The sequence below is a fragment of the Mesoplodon densirostris genome, chromosome X, assembly GCF_025265405.1.
Source record: "Mesoplodon densirostris isolate mMesDen1 chromosome X, mMesDen1 primary haplotype, whole genome shotgun sequence".
In the NCBI taxonomy this organism is placed as follows: Eukaryota; Metazoa; Chordata; class Mammalia; order Artiodactyla; family Ziphiidae; genus Mesoplodon; species Mesoplodon densirostris.
The window spans coordinates 28,203,668-28,227,089 of record NC_082681.1 but is presented as its reverse complement, the minus strand read 5'-3'; the positions used below and the strand labels follow the sequence as shown (position 1 = coordinate 28,227,089).

Genomic DNA, 23,422 nt, shown 5'->3' with positions numbered 1-23,422 from the left:
TCAAATGATCTGACTTACCCTTGTCTGGCCTTTGTGTTAACCATATAATAAATGGGCCCTAAAGAGTTAAAAGGAAAAGAACAAAGCTTTTTTTCCCCAGTCTTCACAACCCCAGGGTATATATCCCCTTTGAGCCTGCCCTGTAGCTGAAGCAGTTCAAAAAGAGGAACCAAATTATGCACCTAAAAAGAGGACAGTTGCTTTGTTTCCCAGGGCATAGTCATTTCTGTGACACTCAGCCAGGGAGCCAGTCTTTTCCTTCTGAAATCATGTAGATCCTCAAAGGAAAATACATAATTCCACTGAGTAAAGAGTTATTTGAGAAGAACACACCAGAATTATTCTCCATACTGTGGTGTAGGTTTTAATCTAGATTGAGAAAGAAGCATTAAAGGGTTAAACAAAGTATTAAGCAAAGTGGGCTCAGGGATAGGCAGTTGAATGGATGAGTGTGCAGAGATGAGATATTTTCAGACTGAGAGCAAAAGGCCATGTAGCCTCAGAAGCAGCAAGGCTGAAGAATTGGGAAACTGACCTAGCTATTCCTGGATAAAGAGTGTCCATCAACCAGAGAGATGGTCAGAGGTAAAACCACACTGTGTAATATGTCTATAATTAGTGGTAACTGCGTACTGTTTTATAAAGTTAGTTTAAGAATCTATATAGAGAATTACTTCCATGAAATTTAGCCCTACTAGGTGAACCTCCCATTTGATAATGACTTGGTATCTAGGAAGCGACGAATTGTGACTGACTTTGGCTACCTATACTCGTGGCTAAATGAAGAGCAAAGGGGAGTTTTACAGAAATGAGGACTTCCTGAAGGTTGCATGAAGGTACAACTTCTATAGTGCATCACTGTAAATATCCTTCCTCCAATTTTCCACCTATTTGGTTCCCTTCCCTTCTCCAAAGTTGGCTTCCAAACTTACCTGTGCAATATATATTTTTGTACATATCAGCCTAACTTAAAATCGTTTGTATGTAGGGGTGTGTTATATACATGTCTATATAAGGAAATATTGTCTCTCTTGTCGGAAACAAAATGCAGACCACCTGTGGATTTAGCACTGGGTAGAAAACTTCCTAGCTGATGATGAACATAATAAATCAAGGTGACTGAGTGCCAAGGGAAGGTGAAATTCAGAGGCTGAGTCTTCCACCCCCAACAGCTTCTCCTTGTAGCTTCTACTTTTAGTACTAGATCGTGGAAGATCTAAGTTGCATTAACTCAGAGGAGATGAAATTCCCTTAGAGAATATTAACCCATGGTCCATGGATGTAGAATGACTTCAAGCTTCCTGAAACCCTTGAAATACACGGCAGATATTGTGTGTGTGTGCATTTTTTTCTGCAAAGAAGATACAGAGCTTTGACTAGACTCTCAAAGCATTTAGTAGTGCGCCCCCTTTACCCCCTGCTGTGAAGAACCACTTCTCTGGACATTGGGATGTGCTGAAGGATTTTCAGAAGAATGGTGTAATCTGATTTGTGTTTTTACAAAGATCACCGGTAACAATATGGAGGAGAGTCTGGAGTTCCCTTTTCATTAGAAGAAGACACTTTAACACATAAAGTAAATACCCTATCTCCTTTAAATCTGTTACAGAGTGGCACCCCCCAAAATAAAGAATTTCCAACTTCAAGTTGGCACTCAATACTGTTTGGAAACCATTTTTTTTCAAATGAGAACACATATTGAAAGCATGGAGCACAGTGTGGACATCATGTACTAGGGCTGCACCTAATAATGTAGTGGAAAGAACATCAGTCACGGATTTAATTTTTAGCTCTGCTATTTACTCAAGCTATGTACTTCTATAAAATAGGGGTCATGATGATTATCACTACATCATAGGGTTATGACAAGGACTAAATACAAGCGATATGTGAACCCACTCAGCAGACTACTTGACACATAGTGGTCAATGATATTTATCGTCATTAATATTCCCACATCTCCATCTTCCGTCCTGCGTCACCTGAGCTGCAGGTATGTATGTACACTCCATCTTGGCCAGGTCAAAAACCTCCCTCATTACTCATCTGAAGCTCTTGACTTGATGCACGCTTTCAGCAGACAACCTTCCCCTCCTTTATCCAAGACTCGAACTTCAACATTTGCCACTCCGTTTTGGAATTTACTTCCTGTCTCAGAGGAAGCAATGAACCCTTTCAAAGCCTTTCCTTCCACCTGAGATTCCGAAACATTCTCCAGTAGAGCCTTATTCCAGTCATTATATTCAGTTGTACTCACTCTTCAAATCCTTGGATTTGGTGTCTTTCTCTAAGATTATTGAAACTGTTTACTCTAAGGCAGTGGATCCTCATCTGAATGCACATTGGAATTCCCTGAGGAGATTTTTTTAATGCCTGGGACCCACCACTGAAAATTCTGATTTAATTGGTCTGAGGAGCAGTGTTGGCACTGGGATTTGTAAAACTCCCTAGGTGATTTTAATGTCCAACCAAGGTAGAGAATCTCTGGTCTAAAGTCAGAAATGACCTTCTAATTGCCCGTTTTATTGCTTTTTCTCAATTTTCATTCTATATGTTGAAGTGTTTGACTATTTAGTCACATCTTCCCACTGGAAAGCCTCTTCCCTTAGCTTACGTGATACCACTTCCCCTTGATTCTTCTCTGACATCTCAAGACCAACTCTTTTCTTCTGCCCACTACTTTAAATTCAGATGTTTCTCAGGGTATTATATTTGGCTCTCTTTATTTCTGACTGTACATATTCTCACTGGATGATTTTTTCTACTCTCACTACTTCAGAAACCATCTATTTCTAGATGATTACACACACACACACACACACACACACACACACAGTGACACCATTTCCTTGAACTTAAGATCTGAATTTGGAGCAATCTCTGCATACAGCAGTTGGATCTAATGTCAGACTGCCTGGGTTCCAATCCCAGTCCTATGACTTACTACCTCTGTAATATTGGGCAAGTTATTTAGCATCTCTGTGCCTCACTTTTCTCATCTTTACAATGGGGATAACAATGATCCCAACCTCATAGCATATTGGGAAGATTAAATAACATAATCCATCTAAAGTGCCTTACGCAATGCCTAGTGCTTAATGAATGTTAGATATTTCACTTATAATCATCATTATCATTCCCCAAAGAGAGTACATGTTTCTAGCTTCTAGACTCTCATAATACTTTACCTACACCACTATTGCAACATCAATCATACTGCAGCACTGTAGCTGGTTTATACCTGCTTTCCTAAACGTACTCTGAATTCTTTGAGGGCAAAGATTGCTTCTTATTCATTTATATCTTCAGAGTTTAACACAGAACTTGGCACAGAGAAGCAGACCACAGATAGGAAATAGGTTTCATCTCTCTTGCCAACTCTAATTGACTGACAATGTTTACATGGAATGCTGTGTTGATAAGGATGTGAGGCCGCAGTCGGGCTCAACAAGAAAGAGCACCACTGTTTGATCAGGGATGTCTGCCATGGGACAGGTAGAGAGAGCAGTGGCACAAGTGCCGCTGATATCCCATACCAGTTTTAGACGCTATATAAATAACTGTTTATTGATTAAGTTTTCATGAAAAAATTATGCTGGCTGAAAGACATGAGCAAATTGGAGTTGTTGCTAAATAACTGACTTTTCTCTTAGAGTTTAATTTTTGGGGCAGTCATTATAGATTTTTATGCTAGAAACTTGTGACAACTAGAGGCATAACATGCTTACAGCATAAAATTCATCACAGGTGATCAAATGCTGTTGAAATTTTCATTTCATAGGCCTTGCTACATTATATTACACCTGACATCTGTGATATTTACCACATAAATACAGATTCTGAGGTTGAGTTCTTTCAAAATTTTTGTAGGAACTGTTATCCAAACTGTTTAGACATCAGCCAACAATAGTTTATACTACTGCTAAGTGCTTGAAATAAGAGTCAAGAAATGTGCTTTTCAAATCTGGGCTTCTGTCTACACCTTGAACCCACAAGTGGCAATACTGTTTGAGCAGCTTCTGCTGTGGGATGAAGTGGCTTATTAGCCAGGGGCAATTAAGAGGAAAATAATAGTCACTTGTGCCCATTTGTTTCAAGATGAACTGCATTCACCTAACAAAGTACCTGGAACAGTTGACACTAAATGAATGTTTGATGCATAAATGAGTAACTGAAAAAATGGATGGATGGATAGATGGATGACAGATAAGCTTTGCTCCCATGTAATCTTGGTAAATACAGATTGGCAGTTTTAGTTTTTATCCACCAGATGGCGATAATGTGAGATTTAGGTTTAGGTTGTAATACAGAAAGCAGAAAACAACCAAACAAACAAAAACCATAGTAGGAGAAAGAGAAGCCACAAAAGAGACGTTAAGAAGGGAGAAATGAAATGTCTGTGTCAGCTGCAGTATCTCAGGAGTCTACGATCTTCTGGGATTGGTAATAGGTCCTCCCTATACCTTTTCTTAATGCATGGGTGACTTTCATTCATAATTACTTTTCAGTAAAACGGCTATACTCAAAACTAATCTTACCTGTTATAAAAATTATAGGGCAATTCTCATAACTAAAATTATTATCCTTGATTTATATATCCATATTTTTTCCATTTGTTTTTTTTTACTAATTTCTTAGTTAACGGATGCCTCCCTTGGAAGTGAGGCTGCTTGGGAAGAGTTGCTAGCCTGTGTGCCTCCAGGAAATGTACCCCTGCTATTAGACCTATCAAAAATCATATAAAGTAAGCTTGCCTAAGCCTCATTCATCCTATTAGCAAAGAATTGTGAATAATATTAGATTAGTGTCCATCTCTTAATTCGAAAGCTTTTGGAAAATAAGAAAACCAGTTTTAAAATCCAGCACTCTGTGTACATGGTGGAAGGCGGATTCTGCTTTCTTGGCAAATAAAGATAAGAATATGAAGATACTGTCAAATGGGATCAAGTATTTCCTCTTATTAGTGTTTCCCCCCAACAAGCCCTGAATTGAATGACACAGTAACTTCCCTAAAAAGTGGAAAACAACAAACAGACTCAGGAATATTTCATTAAAAATTATATAGCATACCATCTACCCTTTACTAAAGAAAATCAGAACAGAAAGCCTTTTTAAACCTCCGAAACCCTTGGTCATCGGAACACAAAGAGGTTGACAAGGCTTTTAGGGAAGGAAATGAAGGGAAACTAACAATTACTGAGTCCCTAAAAACTTTCACACTTATGATCACAATTAATCCACATCACAACCTCATGATGTACATACGAGAGTCACAGACTTGATTTCCAAACCCAACTCTTACTACTTCTTAGCTGCAGAAACTGGAAAAGTACTTCTCTCCAAGCTTCAGTTACCTCATTGGTAAACTGGAGATAACATTTCATATCTCATAAGGCATGCATGAGCAGTAAATTTAAGCATGTAGCAGAGTCCTGGAACAGAGCAGGTACTATTCAAGTTTTATTATTATTATTATTACTACTTTTATTTTTATTATTGTGATTATGGTGTTGATGATGATGATGATGAAGTCAACTTTGCAGTGAACTTTACAGGCTCAGAGGGCTAAAGTAACTTGCTTAAGGCTGTACAGCTGGTGAGCTTAAAAGGCATCTAGCACAGTGTCTGTCACTGGAGCAGGTGCCCAATCAACACTATGTTACCTTTCTTCCTTCCTATCTTAAAACTCAATGATTTTCTGAGACTTTTACTCCTTAAAAATAATGTCAGGCTCACCTTTAGCTAGGTTGATGCAAGATGCTACCATATATTTGTGAAAATCAACATTTTTTTTTACACATAGGTAGCAATATATGGACTAGAACAACAAAGAGGATTCCAGACTTCACAAAAAAGATGATCACGGGGCCCACAATTTTGCCTAATGTAGGTTAATTCATTTCTCCCCCAAAGAGGCACATATTTTCCTTCCTAGGTGTCTCTAAAGATCATGAAGTCAGTGGCAAGAAGACCCTAAGTTTCTAGACCTTCACCTCCTGGATCTTTATATTTTACATAAGTCAATATAGCAAAGGATGGTGCTACGTAAAAATTTAAATAGGTTGAAAACATGTTTATTTCAGTTCATGACAGAATCAGGTTTTTGTCCTTGACTATTTTCAGGTCTCACTCTACACATTCTATCTGGGTAATCTCATCCATCCCCAGGCATCTCCTACTATAAGAAACCTGTGAATTCAAATCTACTTATATCAACAGTCCAGATCGTTCCTGAACTCTAGGCACACATTAACAACTGCTTGACAAGAAAATCCACCTGGATGCCACCCAAGCAACTTAAATTTAACATGTTCAGAAAGAAACTCATTCTCTTCCCTTCCAAACCCACTCGTATTTTACTTCTCTTGGTAAATGGATCGCCATCCTCCCAGTTTTCCAACCTTGAAATTTAGAGTCATCCTTGACTCTGTTATCTCTTTCAACCTCGACAAGTAATCAATTACTCTTATCAATTCTACCACACTAATACCTCTTGAATATGTTTCTTCACCTCTACTGATACAGCCAGAGCTTAGACATTCATCACCATTCTTACCCTGGGCTAATTCAATTCCTTCATAGATTGTCTCCCTGCACCCAATTTCCCCCAATTGCAATCAATCTTCTATACGGCTGCTTACACATCTACAATTCGCTTCTACAATTATCATCCTAAAAATTATAATTCATCGTGAAATTCTCTATCACTTAAAAGCTTTTAAAAAAAAAGTTTAAGGAAAAAAAGGAACTCCTAAATTGGGCATGCAAGACTTTTTGTCATCTGGCGCCAAGGCACCTCACTCTTTTCATATTGAAAGTTTCATCATGCTAGGCCTTTTCACAGTTTTATGCTTTTGCACCTGCTAATCTACCCTCTTGGAATGTCCTTTTCCTAGTAAACTCTTATTCAAATGTTAAGACCTTGATCAAATATCACCTTTCTATGGACCCTGACTCACCCATGTACTTCCATAGCACTTTATCTGTAAAAGTACTTATTACATTTAATTGTAATGATTTGTTGGATATCTATTTTCTCCACCACAATATGAGTTTCCTACAAGCAGAAACTATCATGGTCATCTCCATCCCCAGCATGTGACTTGAGGCCTAACACACAGCAAGAGCTAAATAAAAAATTAATGAGTAGAGAGCACTTCAAGATGGTGGAGGAGTAAGAAGTGGAGATCACCTTCCTCCCCACAAATATATCAGAAACACATCTACATGTGGAACATCTCCTACAGAACACCTACTGAACGCTGGCAGAAGACCACAGACTTCCCAAAAGGCAAGAAACTCCCCACGTACCTGGGTAGGGCAAGAGAAAAAAGAAAAAACAGAGACAAAAGAATAGGGATGGGACCTGCACCTCTGGGAGGGAGCTGTGAAGGAGGAAAAGTTTCCACACACTAGGAAGCCCCTTCACTGGTGGAGATAGGGGGTGGGCCGGGGGGGGGGAAGCTTCGGAGCCACAGAGGAGAGCACGGAAACACGGGTGCGGAGGGCAAAGAGGAGAGATTCCCACACAGATGATCGGTGCCAACCAGCACTCACCAGCCCGAGAGGCTTGTCTGCTCACCGGCCGGGGCAGGCGGGGGCTGGGAGCTGAGGCTTGGGCTTTGGTCGGATCACAGGGAGAGGACTGGGGTTGGCTGCATGAACACAGTCATGGGGCTAGTGTGCCACAGCTAGCCGGGAGGGAGTCTGGGAAAAAGTCTGGACCTGCCTAATAGGCAAGAGACCATTGTTTCAGGATGCGTGAGGAGAGCGGATTCAGAGCACCGCCTAAACAAGATCCAGAGACAGGTGCAAGCCACGGCTATCAGCACGGGCACCAGAGACAGGATGAAATGCTAAGGCTGCTGCTGCAGCCACGAAGAAGCCTGTGTGCAAGCACAGGTCACTCTCCACACCTCCCCTCTGGGAGCCTGTGCAGGCCGCCACTGCCAGGGTCCCATGATCCAGGGACAACTTCCCCGGGAGAGCACACGACACACCTCAGGCTGTTGCAAAGTCACACTGGCCTCTGCTGCCACAGGCTCGCCCCGCATTCCATACTGCTCCCTCCCCCGGCCTGAGTGAGCCAAAGCCCCTGAATCAGCCGCTCCTTTAACCCTGTCCTGTCTGAGCGAAGAACAGACCTCAGAGGGTGACCTACACACAGAGGCGGGTCCAAATCCAAAGCTGAATCCCAGGAGCTGTGCGAACAAAGAAGAGCAAGGGAAATCTCTCCCAGCAGCCTCAGGAGCAGCGGATTAAATCTCCACAATCAACTTGAGGTACCCTGTATCTGTGGAATACCTGAATAGACAACGAATCATCCCAAAATTGAGGCGGTGGATTTTTGGAGCAACTGTAGACTTGGGGTTAGCTGTAAATGACTGACTAGTTTCTGATTTTTTTGTCTATCTTAGTATAGTTTTTAGCGCTTGTTATCATTGGTGGATTTGATTATTCGTTTGGTTGCTCTCTTCCTTTTTTTAAATTACTTTTTAAACTTTTGTTAAATTTTAATTATTTTATTTTATTTATTTATTTATTTTTTATTTTTTTCTCCCTTTTCTTCTGAGCCATGTGGCTGACAGGGTCTTGGTGCTGTAGCCAGGTGTCAGGCCTGAGACTCTGAGGTGGGAGAGCTGAGTTCAGGACAATGGACCATGAGAGACCTCCTGGCCCCACATAATATCAAGCAGTGAGAGCTCTCCCAGAGATCTCTGTCTCAACAGTAAGACCCAGCTCCACTCAGCGACCAACAAGAACCAGGGCTGGACACCCCATGCCAAACAAATAGCAAGACAGGAACACAACCCCACCCACTAGCAGAGAGGCTGCCTAAAATCATACTAAGGTCACAAATACCCCAAAACACACCACCGGAAGCAGTCCTGCCCACCAGAAAGAAAAGATCCAGCCTCATCCACCAGAACACAGGCACGAGTCCCCTCCACCAGGAAGCCTACAAAACTCACTGAACCAAACTTACCCACTGGAGGCAGACATCAAAAACTATGGGAACTAAGAACCTGCAGCCTGTGAAAAGGAGACCCCCAAACACAGTAAGTTAAGCAAAATGAGAAGACAGGGAAATACACAGCAGATGAAGGAGTGCAGTAAAAACCCACCAGACCAATCAAATGAGGAGGAAACAGGCAGTCTACCTGAAAAAGAAATAAGAGTAATGATAGTAAAGATATACAAAATATTGGAAATGGAATGGAGAAAATACAAGAAACTTTTAACAAGGACCTAGAAGAACTAAAGAGCAAACAAACAATGATGAACAACACAAAAAATGAAATTAAAAATTCTCTAAAAGGAATCAATAGCAGAATAACTGAGGCAGAAGAAAGGATGGGTGACCAGGAAGATAAAATAGTGGAAATAACTACCACAGAGAAGAAAAAAGAACAAAGAATGCAAAGAATTGAGGACCATCTCAGAGACCTCTGGGACAACATTAAATGGACAAACATTCGAATTATAGGGGTGCCAGAAGAAGAAGAGAAAAAGAAAGGGACTGAGAAAATATTGGAAGAGATTATAGATGAAAACTTCCCTAATATGGGAAAGGAAATAGTCAATCAAGTCCAGTAAGTGCAGAGAGTCCCATATAGGATAAATCCAAGGAGAAACATGCCAAGACAAATATTAATCAAATTATCAAAAAATAAATACAAAGAAAAAATAATGAAAGCAGCAAGGGAAAAACAACAAATGACATACAAGGGAATCCCCATAGGGTTAACAGCTGATCTTTCAGCAGAAACTTTGCAAGCCAGAAGGGAGTGGCAGGATATATTTAAAGTGATGAAAGGGAAAAACCTACAACTAAAATTACTCTACACATCAAGGATCTCATTCAGATTTGACGGAGAAATTAAAACTTTACAGACAAGCAAAAGCTAACAGAATTCAGCACCACCAAACCACCTTTATAGCAAATGCTAAACAAACTTCTCTAGGCAGGAAACACATGAGAAGGAAAAGACCTACAATAACAAACCCAAAACAATTAAGACAATGGTAATAGGAATATACATGTCGATAACTACCTTAAATGTAAATGGATTAAATGCTCCAACCAAAAGACATAGACTGGCTGAATGGATACAGAAACAACACCCATATATATGCCATCTATAAGAGACCCGCTTCAGACCGAGGGACACATACAGACTGAAAGTGAGGGGATGGAAAAAGATATTCCATGCAAATGGAAATCAAAAGAAAGCTGGAGTAGCAATTCTCAAATAAGACAGAATAGACTTTAAAATAAAGACTATTACAAGAGACAAAAAAAGGACACTACATAATGATCAAGGGACCAATCCAAAAAGAAGATATAACAATTGTAAATATTTTTGCACCCAACATAGGAGCACCTCAATACATAAGGCAAATGCTAACAGCCATAAAAGGGGAAATGGACAGTAACACAATCATAGTAGGGGACATTAACACCCCACTTTCACCAATGGACAGATCATCCAAAATGAAAATAAATAAGGAAACACAAGCTTTAAATGATACATTAAACAAGATGGAGGTAACTGAGATTTATAGGATATTCCATCCACAAACAACAGAATACACTTTCTTCTCAAATGCTCATGGAATATTCTCCAGGATAGATCATATCTTGGGTCACAAATCAAGCCTTGGTAAATTTAAAAACGTGGAAATCATATCAAGTATCTTTTCCAACCACAAGGTCATGAGACTAGATGTCAATTACAGGAAAAAAACTGTAAAAAATAAAAACACATGGAGGCTAAACAATATGCTGTTAAATAACCAAAAGATCACTGAAGAAATCAAAAAATACCTAGAAACAAATGACAATGAAAACACAATGACCCAAAACCTATGGGATGCAGCAAAAGCAGTTCTATGAGGGAAGTTTATGGCAATACAATCCTACCTCAAGAAACAAGAAAATCTCAAATAAACAACCTAACCTTACACCTACAGCAATTAGAGAAAGAAGAACAAAAATCCCCCAATGTTCGCAGAAGGAAAGAAATCATAAAGATCAGATCAGAAATAAATGAAAAAGAAATGAAGGAAACAATAGCAATGATCAATAAAACCAAAAGCTGTTTCTTTGAGAATACAATAAACCACTAGCCAGACTCATCAAGAAAAAAAGGGAGAAGACTCAAATCAATAGAATTAGAAATGAAAAAGGAGAAGTAACAACTGACACTGCAGAAATAAAAGGATCATGAGGGATTAGTACAAGTAACTATATGCCAATATAATGGACAACCTGGAAGAAATGGACAAATTCTTAGAAAAGTACAGCCTTCCAAGACTGGACCAAGAAGAAATAGAAAATATAAACGGACCAATCACAAGCACTGAAATTGAAACTGTGATGAAAAACCTTCCAACAAACAAAAGCCCAGGACCAGGTGGCTTCACAGGCGAATTTTATCAAACATTGAGAGAAGAGCTAACACCCATCCTTCTCAAACTCTTCCAAAATATAGCAGAGGGAGGAATACTCCCAAACTCATTCTATGAGGCCACCAACACCATGATACCAAAACCAGACAAAGATGTCACCGAAAAAGAAAACTAGAGGCAAATATCACTGATGAACATAGATGCAAAAATCCTCAACAAGGAGCCTGTGCTCCACAACGGGAGAGGCCACAACAGTGAGGGGCCCGTGTACTGATAAAAAAAAAAATTCCTCAACAAAATACTAGCAAACAGAATCCAACAGCACATTAAAAAGATCATATACCATGATCAAGTGAGGTTTATCCCAGGAATGCAAGGATTCCTCAATATACGCAAATCAATAAAAGTGATACACCATATTAACATACTGAAGAATAAAAACCATATACTAATCCCAATAGATGCAGAAAAAGCTTTCAACAAATTTCAACTCCCAAATATGATAAAAACCCTCCAGAAAGTAGGCATATAGGGAACACACCTCAACATAATAAAGGCCATATATGACAAACCCACAGCCAATATCGTTCTCAGTGGTGAAAAACTGAAACCATTTACTCTAAGATCAGGAACAAGACAAGGTTGCCCACTCTCACCACTTTTATTCAACATAGTTTTGGAAGTTTTAGCCACAGCAATCAGAGAAGAAAAAGAAATAAAAGGAATCCAAATCAGAAAAGAAGAAGTAAAACTGTCACTGTTTGCAGATAAAAGATACTATACATAGAGAATCCTAAAGCTGCCACCAGAAAACTACTAGAGCTAAATAAGGAATTTGGTAAAGTCGCAAGATACAAAATTAATGCACAGAAATCACTTGCATTCCTATACACTGATGATGAAAAATCTGAAAGAGAAATTAAGGAAACACTCCCATTTTCCACTGCAACAAAAAGAATAAAATATCTAGGAATAAACCTACCTAAGGAGACAAAAGACCTGTATGCAGAAAACTATAAGACACTGATGAAAGAAATTAAAGATGATAGAAACAGATGGAGAGATATACCATGTTCTTGGATTGAAAGAATCAACATTGTGAAAATGACTATAGTACCCAAAGCAATCTACAGATTCAATGCAATCCCTATCAAACTACCAGTGGCATTTTCCACAGAACTAAAAAAAAATTTTCACCATTTGTATGGAAACACAAAAGACCCCGAATAGCCAAAGCAATCTTGAGAACGAAAAATGGAGCTGGAGGAATCAGGCTCCCTGACTTCAGACTATACTACAAAGCTACAGTAATCAAGACAGTATGGTACTGGCACAAAAACAGAAAAATAGATCAATGGAACAGGATAGAAAGCCCAGAGATAAACCCATGCACTTATGGTCACCTTATCTTTGATAAAGGAGGCAAGAAAATACAATGTAGACAAGACAGCCTCTTCAATATGTGGTGCTGGGAAAAACTGGACAGCTACATGTAAAAGAATGAAATTAGAACACTCCCTAACACCATACACAAAAATAAACTCAAAATGGATTAAAGACCTAAATGTAAGGCCAGACACTATCAAACTCTTAGAGGAAAACATAAGCAGAACACTCTATGACATAAATCACAGCAAGATCCTTTTTGACCCACCTCTTAGAGAAATGGACATAATAACATAAATAAACAAATGGGACCTAATGAAACTTAAAAGCTTTTACACAGCAGAGGAAACCATAAACAAGACAAAAAGACAACCCTCAGAATGGGAGGAAATATTTGCAAATGAATCAACTGGCAAAGGATTAATCTCCAAAATTTACAAGCAGCTCATGCAGTTCAATATCAAAAAAACAAACAACCCAATCCAAAAATGGGCAAAAGACCTAAATACACATTTCTCCAAAGAAGATATACAGATCGCCAACAGACACATGAAAGGATGCTCAACATCATTCATCATTAGAGAAATGCAAATCAAAACTACAATGAGGCATCACCTCACACCGGTCAGAATGGCCGTCATCAAAAAATGTACAAACAATAAATGCTGGTCGGGGTGTGGAGAAAAGGGCTCTTGCACTGTTGGTGGGAATGTAAATTGATACAGCCACTATGGAGAACAGTGTGGAGGTTCCTTAAAAAACTAAAAATAGAACTACCATATGACCCAGCAATCGCACTACTGGGCATATACCCTGAGAAAACCATAATTCAAAAAGAGTCATGTATCACAATGTTCATTGCAGCCCTATTTACAATAGCCAGGTCATGGCAGCAACCTAAGTGTCCATCGACAGATGAATGGATAAAGAAGATGTGGCACATATATACAATGGAATATTACTCAGCCATAAAAGGAAACGAAATTGAGTTATTTGTAGTGAGGTGGATGGACCTAGAGTCTATCATTCAGAGTGAAGTAAGTCAGAAAGAGAAAAACAAATACCGTATGCTAACACATATATATGGATCTAAAAAAAAATGGTTCTGAAGAACCTAGGGGCAGGACAGGAATAAAGATGCAGATGTAGAGAATGGACTTGAGGACACGGGAATGGGGAAGGGTAAGCTGGGACGAAGTGAGAGAGTGTCATGGACATATATACACTACCCAATGTAAAATAGATAGCTAGTGGGAAGCAGCCGCATAGCACAGGGAGATCAGCTCGGTGCTTTGTGACCAGCTACAGGGGTGGGATAGGGAGTGTGGGAGTGAGACACAAGAGGGAGGAGAAATGGGGATATATGTATACATATAGCTGATTCACTGTGTTATACAGCAGCAACTAACACAACACTGTAAAGCAATTATACTCCAATAAAGATGTTAAAAAATAAGCTTATTGAGTAATAATAGGTTATTAAAAGGAAATGAGGATGACATCTTTAAAGACAAACTTCTCTCGTCTCAAAATTCATTTTGATCACAATGCAAAGAGACAAAATCCGAGGCTGGCTAGCTCTTTATATTGACTTAATATAAAATTGCTTATACTTTTAGAATAAACTGTCACCAGAAATACGTTCTTATTTAAATTCACAACATTATTAGGTCAAGCACTCTACACTCCAATTCCATAAGCCACTAGTCACAATTGTAAGTTCATATTCTGTAAAGACAAACTTAATAGAGAAATATTTTAATGGTAACTACACATTTCTTAAAGCATAATAGAACACCCCCAAAAAAATTCCCATAAGAAGACATTTTCCAATTTCCAGTTACGCAGAAGAATAAAATTACTCATAACAAAGTTTCAGTCTTTAGCTGAATAAATAGGGAAGATTAAAATGAATTACTTGAAAAGACAGATATAAGACCTTTAGCAAGTATGTTAAGAGCTAAAAAACGAGTAACATAGTTAATATAGACATTTAGTGTATATCTAAATGTTGGTATGAATATCTTAAATCTGTGGCTCCATTTAAAGTTTTTCTAACATAAGGTTCCAATGCTAATTAGAATACAGCAATTTTCATTTGTAATAACCACACTTTACATGATTTGTTGTGGTCCCTGAGAATTTGCCTTTCTAACAAGTCTGTGGGTGATGCTGTTCCTGCTGGTCCAGGGTCCATGCTTTGAGAACCACTGATCTAGATAATCAAATTAATTTTTTTAAAAATCTCAACACAGACTTATTCTTTTTTTAAAAAAGTAACCTGTGCCAATGTCAGTATCTTTTTTTCCCTGTGTAGTTAAAATAGTCTAATACCGTGTATCTATCAATTGAAAAGAAATAAGGAAATAATATTTCTATCTACCTCTTTTCTATTTATTAGAAACTGTCTTGTCAATCCATAATTGAAAAACCAAGGCTGTCCAAAGGATATGCCCCACATTATGGCTGTGGTAGGAAGGGGTCCAACCAATTCTTACCTTCCCTTAGGACTGTGTTGCACAAGGTTTCAGCATTCTGTGGACAAACTTTCTCGACCTTTGCTTGGTAGTCCCCACTAACCTTTTTAAAGCTCTTTTAGATGCCAAATATTTATTTGAGACTTTTGTCCCATATAGGCAATGGCTTGAAAGGCACTTAGCTGTTTACTTTTCATCTTACTATAAATTATTTATCCTTCAGTCTGTAAATGGCTATTTGTAGGATTAGACAAATTTTGAATGCTCTGATAAGAGGATTGTTGCATCCAAATTCATGCACAATTGGACAACCTCAGCTGGATTGGCATATGAAACAGATTCACTAAGCATATGTAAGTAGCGCGAATTATTAACCAGTTAACATCAGCAAATTTGTTTTTGAAACTTATGTTTATGTATACAAACATTCCCTAATGAGAAATAATATTAGCTATAAAAATCCAGTAAAAACATACCTTGAGTAGATTTCTCTACTTCCTTCCTCTTCCTACTCTGGCTATTGTAATTCATCCTCAGCTCTTGGTTATACTCATGCAGAGTTTCTCTGGAGTTGTATGACTGCCTTGGTTTTCTTCCATCTTCACTCTCATCGGAAGAACTAGTATAAGCTAGGTCCATTTCATGCTTGACTTTTGACAGAGGCTGATAGGGTTTGCAGTCTGTTTGCTCCATCTCTGATTAAGCAAGCTCAGTTTCATGAAAAAAAGGAACTCCTTTAATGTAAGCAGTCCTGAAAGAAAGAGGGAAAAACACAAGTCTTAGATTTGTCCTTTTGTGAGAAAATGCATCTGGCCGATGCACAATTGGTCCTGATAATACTATCAAAGGAGGGGAGCAAAAGACAAACTAGATGACATGAAGCTAGCCGGAGGCAATAATAACACTGTGTTACACGCATACCTTGTCAAGCAGTTAGGATTAAGCTGGAGGTAGCAGTATTAGAAAATACTCAAGGTGAAAGAGCCTTCAAAAATATTTGTATTGGAAGGCAAATAAAGGACAGCGTTGTTCTATGGTGTGTGCATGATTTTAATGTTAAAGTCTGTGGTCAGATTAAAAAAACATGATAAGACTTGAAAGTGGCCAGAAGTACAAATATTAACCCAGCACATCCTACATCTGAAATGAAAACTGGTAAGAGAACTACATTCAGAAAAAAACACATACTTGCCTCTGGTTTAATATTGCATTTAAGAAAGGGGCTCTGAGGAAGAGAATGATTCTGAGTTAGAGAGGCTCATGAAATAAAGTGTCCTTAAGGGGGACTGAGCTCTCTGTGTTCATACTGTGGCTTCTGCACCTCAGGCTTGCAGAGCATTTTTAATGAGTTAGGTGGTGGTAAATTTTTGTTCTTCATAGTACCGAGAGGATATAAACAACACTTCTGGTGAGTATACTGGTGTAGGAACAGCAGGATCTAAATTGGGTTTAGAAACAGAGATTTAACACTTCATGATAAATCACGGAAAGAACCCCCCTTCCCCACAGAATGCTGAGCTAGGAGCCACTAAGGCTCTTAAGACCCATAGAGGCATTATCCACCTTACTTAGCCCAGAGTGGTTTGAGAAGATCAAACGCCACCTGAGATGTCAAAGTCTTCTGAAAAGTTTAAAGTCCTGTCAAAATGTCCTTATTTTCATTCTCTGCATTATTTTATCATCATTTTCATCCACTGTTGCAACTCTGCAACTTGGTCCTTTCATACTATGTTAAAGAAACCTAGCTTGAAACCAAATAATGCCATGATTTTATTTTGCAGTGAAAATGACTCCCTTATTTTTCTTCAGCTCTTCACCATATGCATTGTCAAAGAAATCTTCAGGCATCTAGATAGTGGCTCCTTTATCATGTACAGTATCTCACTTTTTGGAATTTCTATTGCATGTACAGAAAAAAGAACACTGAAATCACTCAATAAAGCTTATCGATTGGCTGATATGCATTCAGTGGTACATAATGCTTCGTAGTATGAGCAAAGTTTCACCAGTTGAAGCCTTAGTTCCCTAACCAGGTCCTTGAAGGCAGACTCTGAGTCTTATTCCTCTTTATGTCCCCCATACCACTTAGCACTACTATAGGCACATACATAGTAAAAACTATTTAACTCCTGAATCTACAAATTCCATTAAGTGGCCCACGGAGACACCTAGCTTGGTTGAATTGACAGCAGAGTTGAGCATCCTTGGAGAGAAAGCAGATAAAGTATTATAAATGAATATATACTGATGATTCAACAATAATCTAAGCTCATGCCATCTCATGGCTTCACATACTGACTATATACTCACAGTCCCCCAATCTGTAGCTCCAGCATAGGTCCCTCCCCTGAGCCATAGACTTGAATATCCAACTGCTTACTCAGTGTCTCTACTTGGATATCTAAAAGGCATCTCAAACTTACTATGTTCAAAACTGCTTCCCTTCCCAAAACTGCTCCTTTCATAGCCTTCTCCACCTTGGCAAATGGCAACTTCATTCTTCTGTTTGCTCAGGCCACACTACTTGAAGTCATCCTTGATTCCTGTCTTTCACATCCCACATGCAATCCATCAGTTCATCCTGTAGGTGTTACCTTTGAAATATATCCAGAATCCAACAACGTCTCTCCACTTCCCCACTACCACACCAGGGTTATTGCAATAGCCTCCTAATTGATCCGCTGCTACACCATCAGTCCCTTATAGCACGTTCCCCACACTCCAGCCAGAATGAAGCTGGTAAATCTAAGTCGTATCATGTCTCTTCTTGGCTCAAAAGTAGCAATGGCACCCTATTTCCTTTAAAATAAAAGCTGAAATTCTTACAATGACCAAGTAGCAATGGCACCCTATTTCCTTTAAGATAAAAGCTGAAGTCCTTACAATGACCTAGGTGGACCCCTACAATGCCCACCTCTCCCTCCCCTAACATCTCCAAACTCATCCTCTGATATTTCCCCCATCTCATGCACTCTAGATGTATTAGCCTTCTTGCTGTTTCCAAAAATACCAGGCACGATTCCACCTCAGGGCCTTTGCAATCTCTCATTGTGAACCGCTGAAAAGTATCATTTCTCATCCTCCTTCCTGTCTTTCATAGCACTTGTCACTAAATGATATACTGTATATTTTCTTTATTGTCTGCCACCTGTCTCTCCCCTCTAAAATGCAACCTCTATGAAGATAGATATTTTTATCTGTTCTATTCATTCCTATATCCCCAAAATGAGCACAGTGCCTTGCATATAGTAGACCTTTGATCAATACCTGTTAAATGAAATGAATAAACCATTGCCAAGACTCACAAGAGGGGCCAGAGAGAATATAGAAATGAATAGGCCATAGTCTCTGCCCCCAAGGAACTCACAGTTGTTATGTAATATAAGTGATAAGTAAACAACTCTACTACAAAGCAGAATGAAATGACTCAAAAAAAAAAAAAAAAGACAAAGTAACGTTTGAGCACCAAAGATGAAGATATTGGGAAAGGACTGCTTATTTGTTCATCACTAACACCATCACCACAACCAATGAAATTCCATTGAGCCCCTAAAGCCAATTTTAATCTCTTTCTTCTTAGGTTCCCATAGCATATTCTTCAGAAAGTAAACAGTTGCCTGGATTTTAGACCTTGACTTAGCTACAAACAGTGCAAAGTGAGAAATGTACCAATAGCAGACTTCCCGACATGCATTGTTGCAGCTGAAGATTGGACTTTCACCCAGAAAAGGAGGCATCAATAAAATTCACTTCACTTCATTGTAACCAACACATACAGTTCTTTGTTCACTAAAGACTGAAAGTTTACTGAGCAGGGGTGGAGAGTTATTTTCCACATAAGGCCATTGATAATGCAAAAATATCAATCAAGGACCTTATAATTAAAAATAACAGTAACATGCTTGATAAAATGTTATCATAAGGAGATAAATAGATCTTATTTTATTTTCTAAAGCACACTTCCGATCTCTCACTTGCTCTTTCAGTAAAATCTTTGGTTCACTCTGCTTGGGATTAACACAGCAGAGGTATGGCCAAAATAATGCTCCCTCTTAAGCCTCAGCTGGTTATAAATTTACACCACTCGAACCTGACAAGTTAAATTTAAAAATGAAAAACATCTCACTTCTAATGCCTAACGTTGTGCTTTAGTTACTATGATTTATCATGCTAAAATCACCTGTATTTTTATGTATGGAAATCTAGACATTCTTCTTTCCCTCAGTATGTGTACTTGCAACATGAAAATGAGATGAGAAGAGAGAGAGAGAGAGAGAGATTCCTATAGCCATTCTGAACCATTCTTGAAGTTCTAATCACAGCTATTCACAGCTATAATCATTGAGTGTCCCTTGGAAACACTCTTACACCACAAATTGGTAAAAACCAAGAGAAAATAATCTTTCCCTGTTCCCTGGCCCTCAACCACAATTTCTTATGTTAAAATCTACGTCAGTGGACAGAGATGGCAGAAGATATACTCCAGCTCTCTTTAGACACATGATACGGAGGCATACATAATCGTGTGCCTAGAGCTGTGAAAGTATACAACTGTGAGATTTACCAAGGTCTTGAGAGACAGAGCTTGACGTTACTCAAAACTAGTTCACCTTTTGAAAATAAAAGTGGTAAAACATTAAGAAAGAGATTAATATTTTAAATGTAACAAAGTTTGAAAACACAATAATTCTGAAAAGATGCTGTTCTAAATACTCTAAGGTAAAGAATAGGTTCATATCTGCTTAATTGACTTTTTCATTCAGTGCCTGGAGGTCCACTGACAAGCCAATGTCATTTAGACACGATGATGACATTATCAACTCGTAGAAAAACCAAAGGTACATATAATGCAATTCACATCAAAATAATTTTTAATTTCTCTATTATTTTGATAATGATAAACTTTTTTAAAAAAGCAATTGTGTAGGTAAACGCATGCTGCTAATGTAACAGAGTAAAAAACAAAGAAGTCAATTATCTTTGCTACTGCAGAAGATCCATTCAGATAGATCACATAGTATAAATTCAAATGTCACCACCTGTGGTTTACCCTCATGTTTTCCACTTTCTACTTGCTAACAAGATAAACTCCAAGGTGACTTCAGAGGACACCCAAGGAGGTTTTGTGTTTATTTCTTTAGTCACATAAGGCTATGGAGAGACAATTTAGTATGGGGAAATCACTGGCCTTGGAATGGCAGGATTATCACAACAAAAGCAGCAGCTGCCCCAGCAGCAGCTAACTCACAGCAGTTACCAGGTATCAGGTCTACCAGACACTGTTGTAAATGCTTTTCATATATTACCTCTTTTCATTCTTATAGCACCCTATGAGGTAGGTACTACTTTTATACCAATTTTATAAAGAAAACCAAGGAACAGAACAGTTAGGTGACTTGCCCAAGGTCACACAGCTAGTAAGCAGGAGAGCTGAGATTTCAATTCATACAATCTGTCTCCAAAGGCCACACTCTTGATCACTATTCCACTTTGTCTTTCAGAAGAATATCTGGAATACTGGCCTAAGGTACATCATCTTCCCTCTCTCGGGGCCTCTAGTTTACCTAAATATAAAAGGAGATTAGATTATCTCAAAGAGCTCTTCCAGCTCTAAAATCCCATGATTGTATATGAAATTGAAGGGAAGCTTAAATTGATTGCCCCCCAAAATGGTGGGTATATTCAAAGCCAAGTTTACATTATTTATCACTCCTCCTCCTATCAGCTTGCCTTCCTTTCTTTCCCCTCCCTTTTCCCAACCCTTCATATTCATTCCAATCTATTATAGGGTAGTTTAAGTAAAATACTGCTTTTGAATCCGTGGGTCTGTGTATACATCTATGCATTGAGGATAACCTCTCTTCCTCTTCCTCTATTCCTGTTACTTTCTTTCCATATCTTGTTCTTTATCATATATGGCTGCCCTCTCAAATCGGAAAACAGACTTGTCCTACTCATAGCAACTGTTGGGGCTTTCACCAAAAAGGCTCACTCCACCCTAGAAAAAAAAATTAAAGGGTACAGAGCATATTGCCCAAGGAAAACAGGCCTTCATAGCACACCAGACAAGACCAAATGAGGCCACCAAGTACCTGGAGAACAGCTAGCAAAAGGGGAATCATACTCTTTGGAATTATTACAATAATTTCCCTTAATAAGGACCTTTTATTTTAATGCAGATTGACTGACTCAGAAGACATTGGACTTAGGAAGTAAATGTGAATTCTTGGCTGATTCTTCTCTCACCTGTCTGTTTTTCTTAAGAAACATTTAAGTAGTGAACTGTTGGGGGGCGGGGGGAAGCTTTAAAAGTAACATGATCACTTGCATCTTTGCAAAATTGAGGGAGGAATCTCCCCCATAATCCTACCAGCCTGTAAGAGTGACTGCTGTCATTCTGGCCCATTTCTTTACAGTCATAATATACACATTTTTTTTTTCATGTTGTTTCCTTCACAGTAGATGTTTTTTGCATGTTTCTGTAGAATTTGTGTAACCATCATTTTTAATAGCAGTGTAGTGTGGATGTACCGTAATTTACACACCCATTCCCCTATTATTGGGTATTTATATTCTTCCCTTTCTATTTACAAGTATTCTAACTGGAGTCAAATAAAAATAACATGAACATCTTTGATATTTTTTATTATTTCCTTAGGGTAGACTCCAAGAAGTTGAATTAATGAGTCAAAAGGTTTGGAGGATTATAATGATTTACCCTGCTATTAGCAATGTATGGGAACACTCTCCTTTTGCTGTACCCTTGTCAAATTTGAGTATTAATTTTTAATGTCTACTTGAAATAAGTAAATTAAAGGTATCTTCACTTTTACTTTGCATTTCCTTGATTATTAGTGATGTTGAATATTTCCTCTGCATGTGTTTGATAGTTCTTTATCCTCTTTTGTGAACTATTTATGGCCCCAAAGCGGCTGCTCCTTTAACCCTGTCCTGTCTGAGTGAAGAACAGACGCCCTCCAGCGACCTACACGCAGAAGCGGGGCCAAATCCAAAGCTGAGACCCAGGAGCTGTGAGAACAAAGAAGAGAAAGGGAAACCTCTCCCAGCAGCCTCAGAAGCAGCAGATTAAAGCTCCACAATCAACTTGATGTACCCTGCGTCTGTGAAATACATGAATAGACAACACATCATCCCAAATTGAGGAGCCAGGAGTCAGTGCTGTGCCTCTGAGGTGGGAGAGCGAACTTCAGGACACTGGTCCACAAGAGACCTCCCAGCTCCACATAATATCAAACGGCAAAAATCTTCCAGAGATCTCCATCTCAACACCAGCACCCAGCTTCACTCAACGACCAGCAAGCTACAGTGCTGGACAGCCTATGCCAAACAACTAGCAAGACAGGAACACAACGCCACCCATTAACAGAGAGGTGGCCTAAAATCATAAAAAGTCCGCAGACACCCCAAAACACACCACCAGACGTGGACCTGCCCACCAGAAAGACAAGATCCAGCCCCATCCACCAGAACACAGGCACTAGTCCCCTCCACCAGGAAGCCTACACAACCCACTAAACCAACCTTAGCCACTGGGGACAGACACCAAAAACAACGGGAACTACGAACCTGCAGCCTGCAAAAAGGAGACCCCAAACACAGTAACATAAGCAAAATGAGAAGACAGAAAAACACACAGCAGGAGAAGGAGCAAGATAAAAACCCACCAGATCTAACAAATGAAGAGGTACTAGGCAGTCTACCTGAAAAAGAATTCAGAATAATGATGGTAAAGATGATCCAAGATTCTATTTCCCAGATCCAAAATCTTGGAAATAGAATAGACAAAATGCAAGAAACAGTTAACAAGGACCTAGAAGAACTAAAGATGAATCAAGCATCAATTAAAAACACAATACATGAAATAAAAAATACTCTAGATGGGATCAATAGCAGAATAACTGAGGCAGAAGAACGGATAAGTGAGGTGGAAGATAAAATAGTGAAAATAACTGCTGCAGAGCAAAATAAAGAAAAAAGAATGAAAAGAACAGAGGACAGTCTCAGAGACCTCTGGGACAACATTAAACGCACCAACATTCGAATTATAGGGGTTCCAGAAGAAGAAGAGAAAAAGAAAGGGACTGAGAAAATATTTGAAGAGATTATAGTTGAAAACTTCCCTAATA

The 23,422-nt window shown here is 38.9% G+C and overlaps 1 protein-coding gene across 3 annotated transcripts in view; it reads right to left on the bottom strand.

Annotated features, from left to right (window-relative positions):
- Positions 1–15,968, bottom strand: part of TENM1 (teneurin transmembrane protein 1) — a 596,609-nt gene extending 580,641 nt beyond the window's left edge. For all 3 annotated transcript variants that reach the window (XM_060088152.1, XM_060088154.1, XM_060088153.1), the window contains exon 1: positions 15,752–15,968. In XM_060088152.1, the coding sequence (XP_059944135.1) occupies positions 15,752–15,968 (217 nt within the window). The remainder of the gene's footprint in view (positions 1–15,751) is intronic.
- Between the last annotated feature and the right edge of the window lie 7,454 nt (positions 15,969–23,422).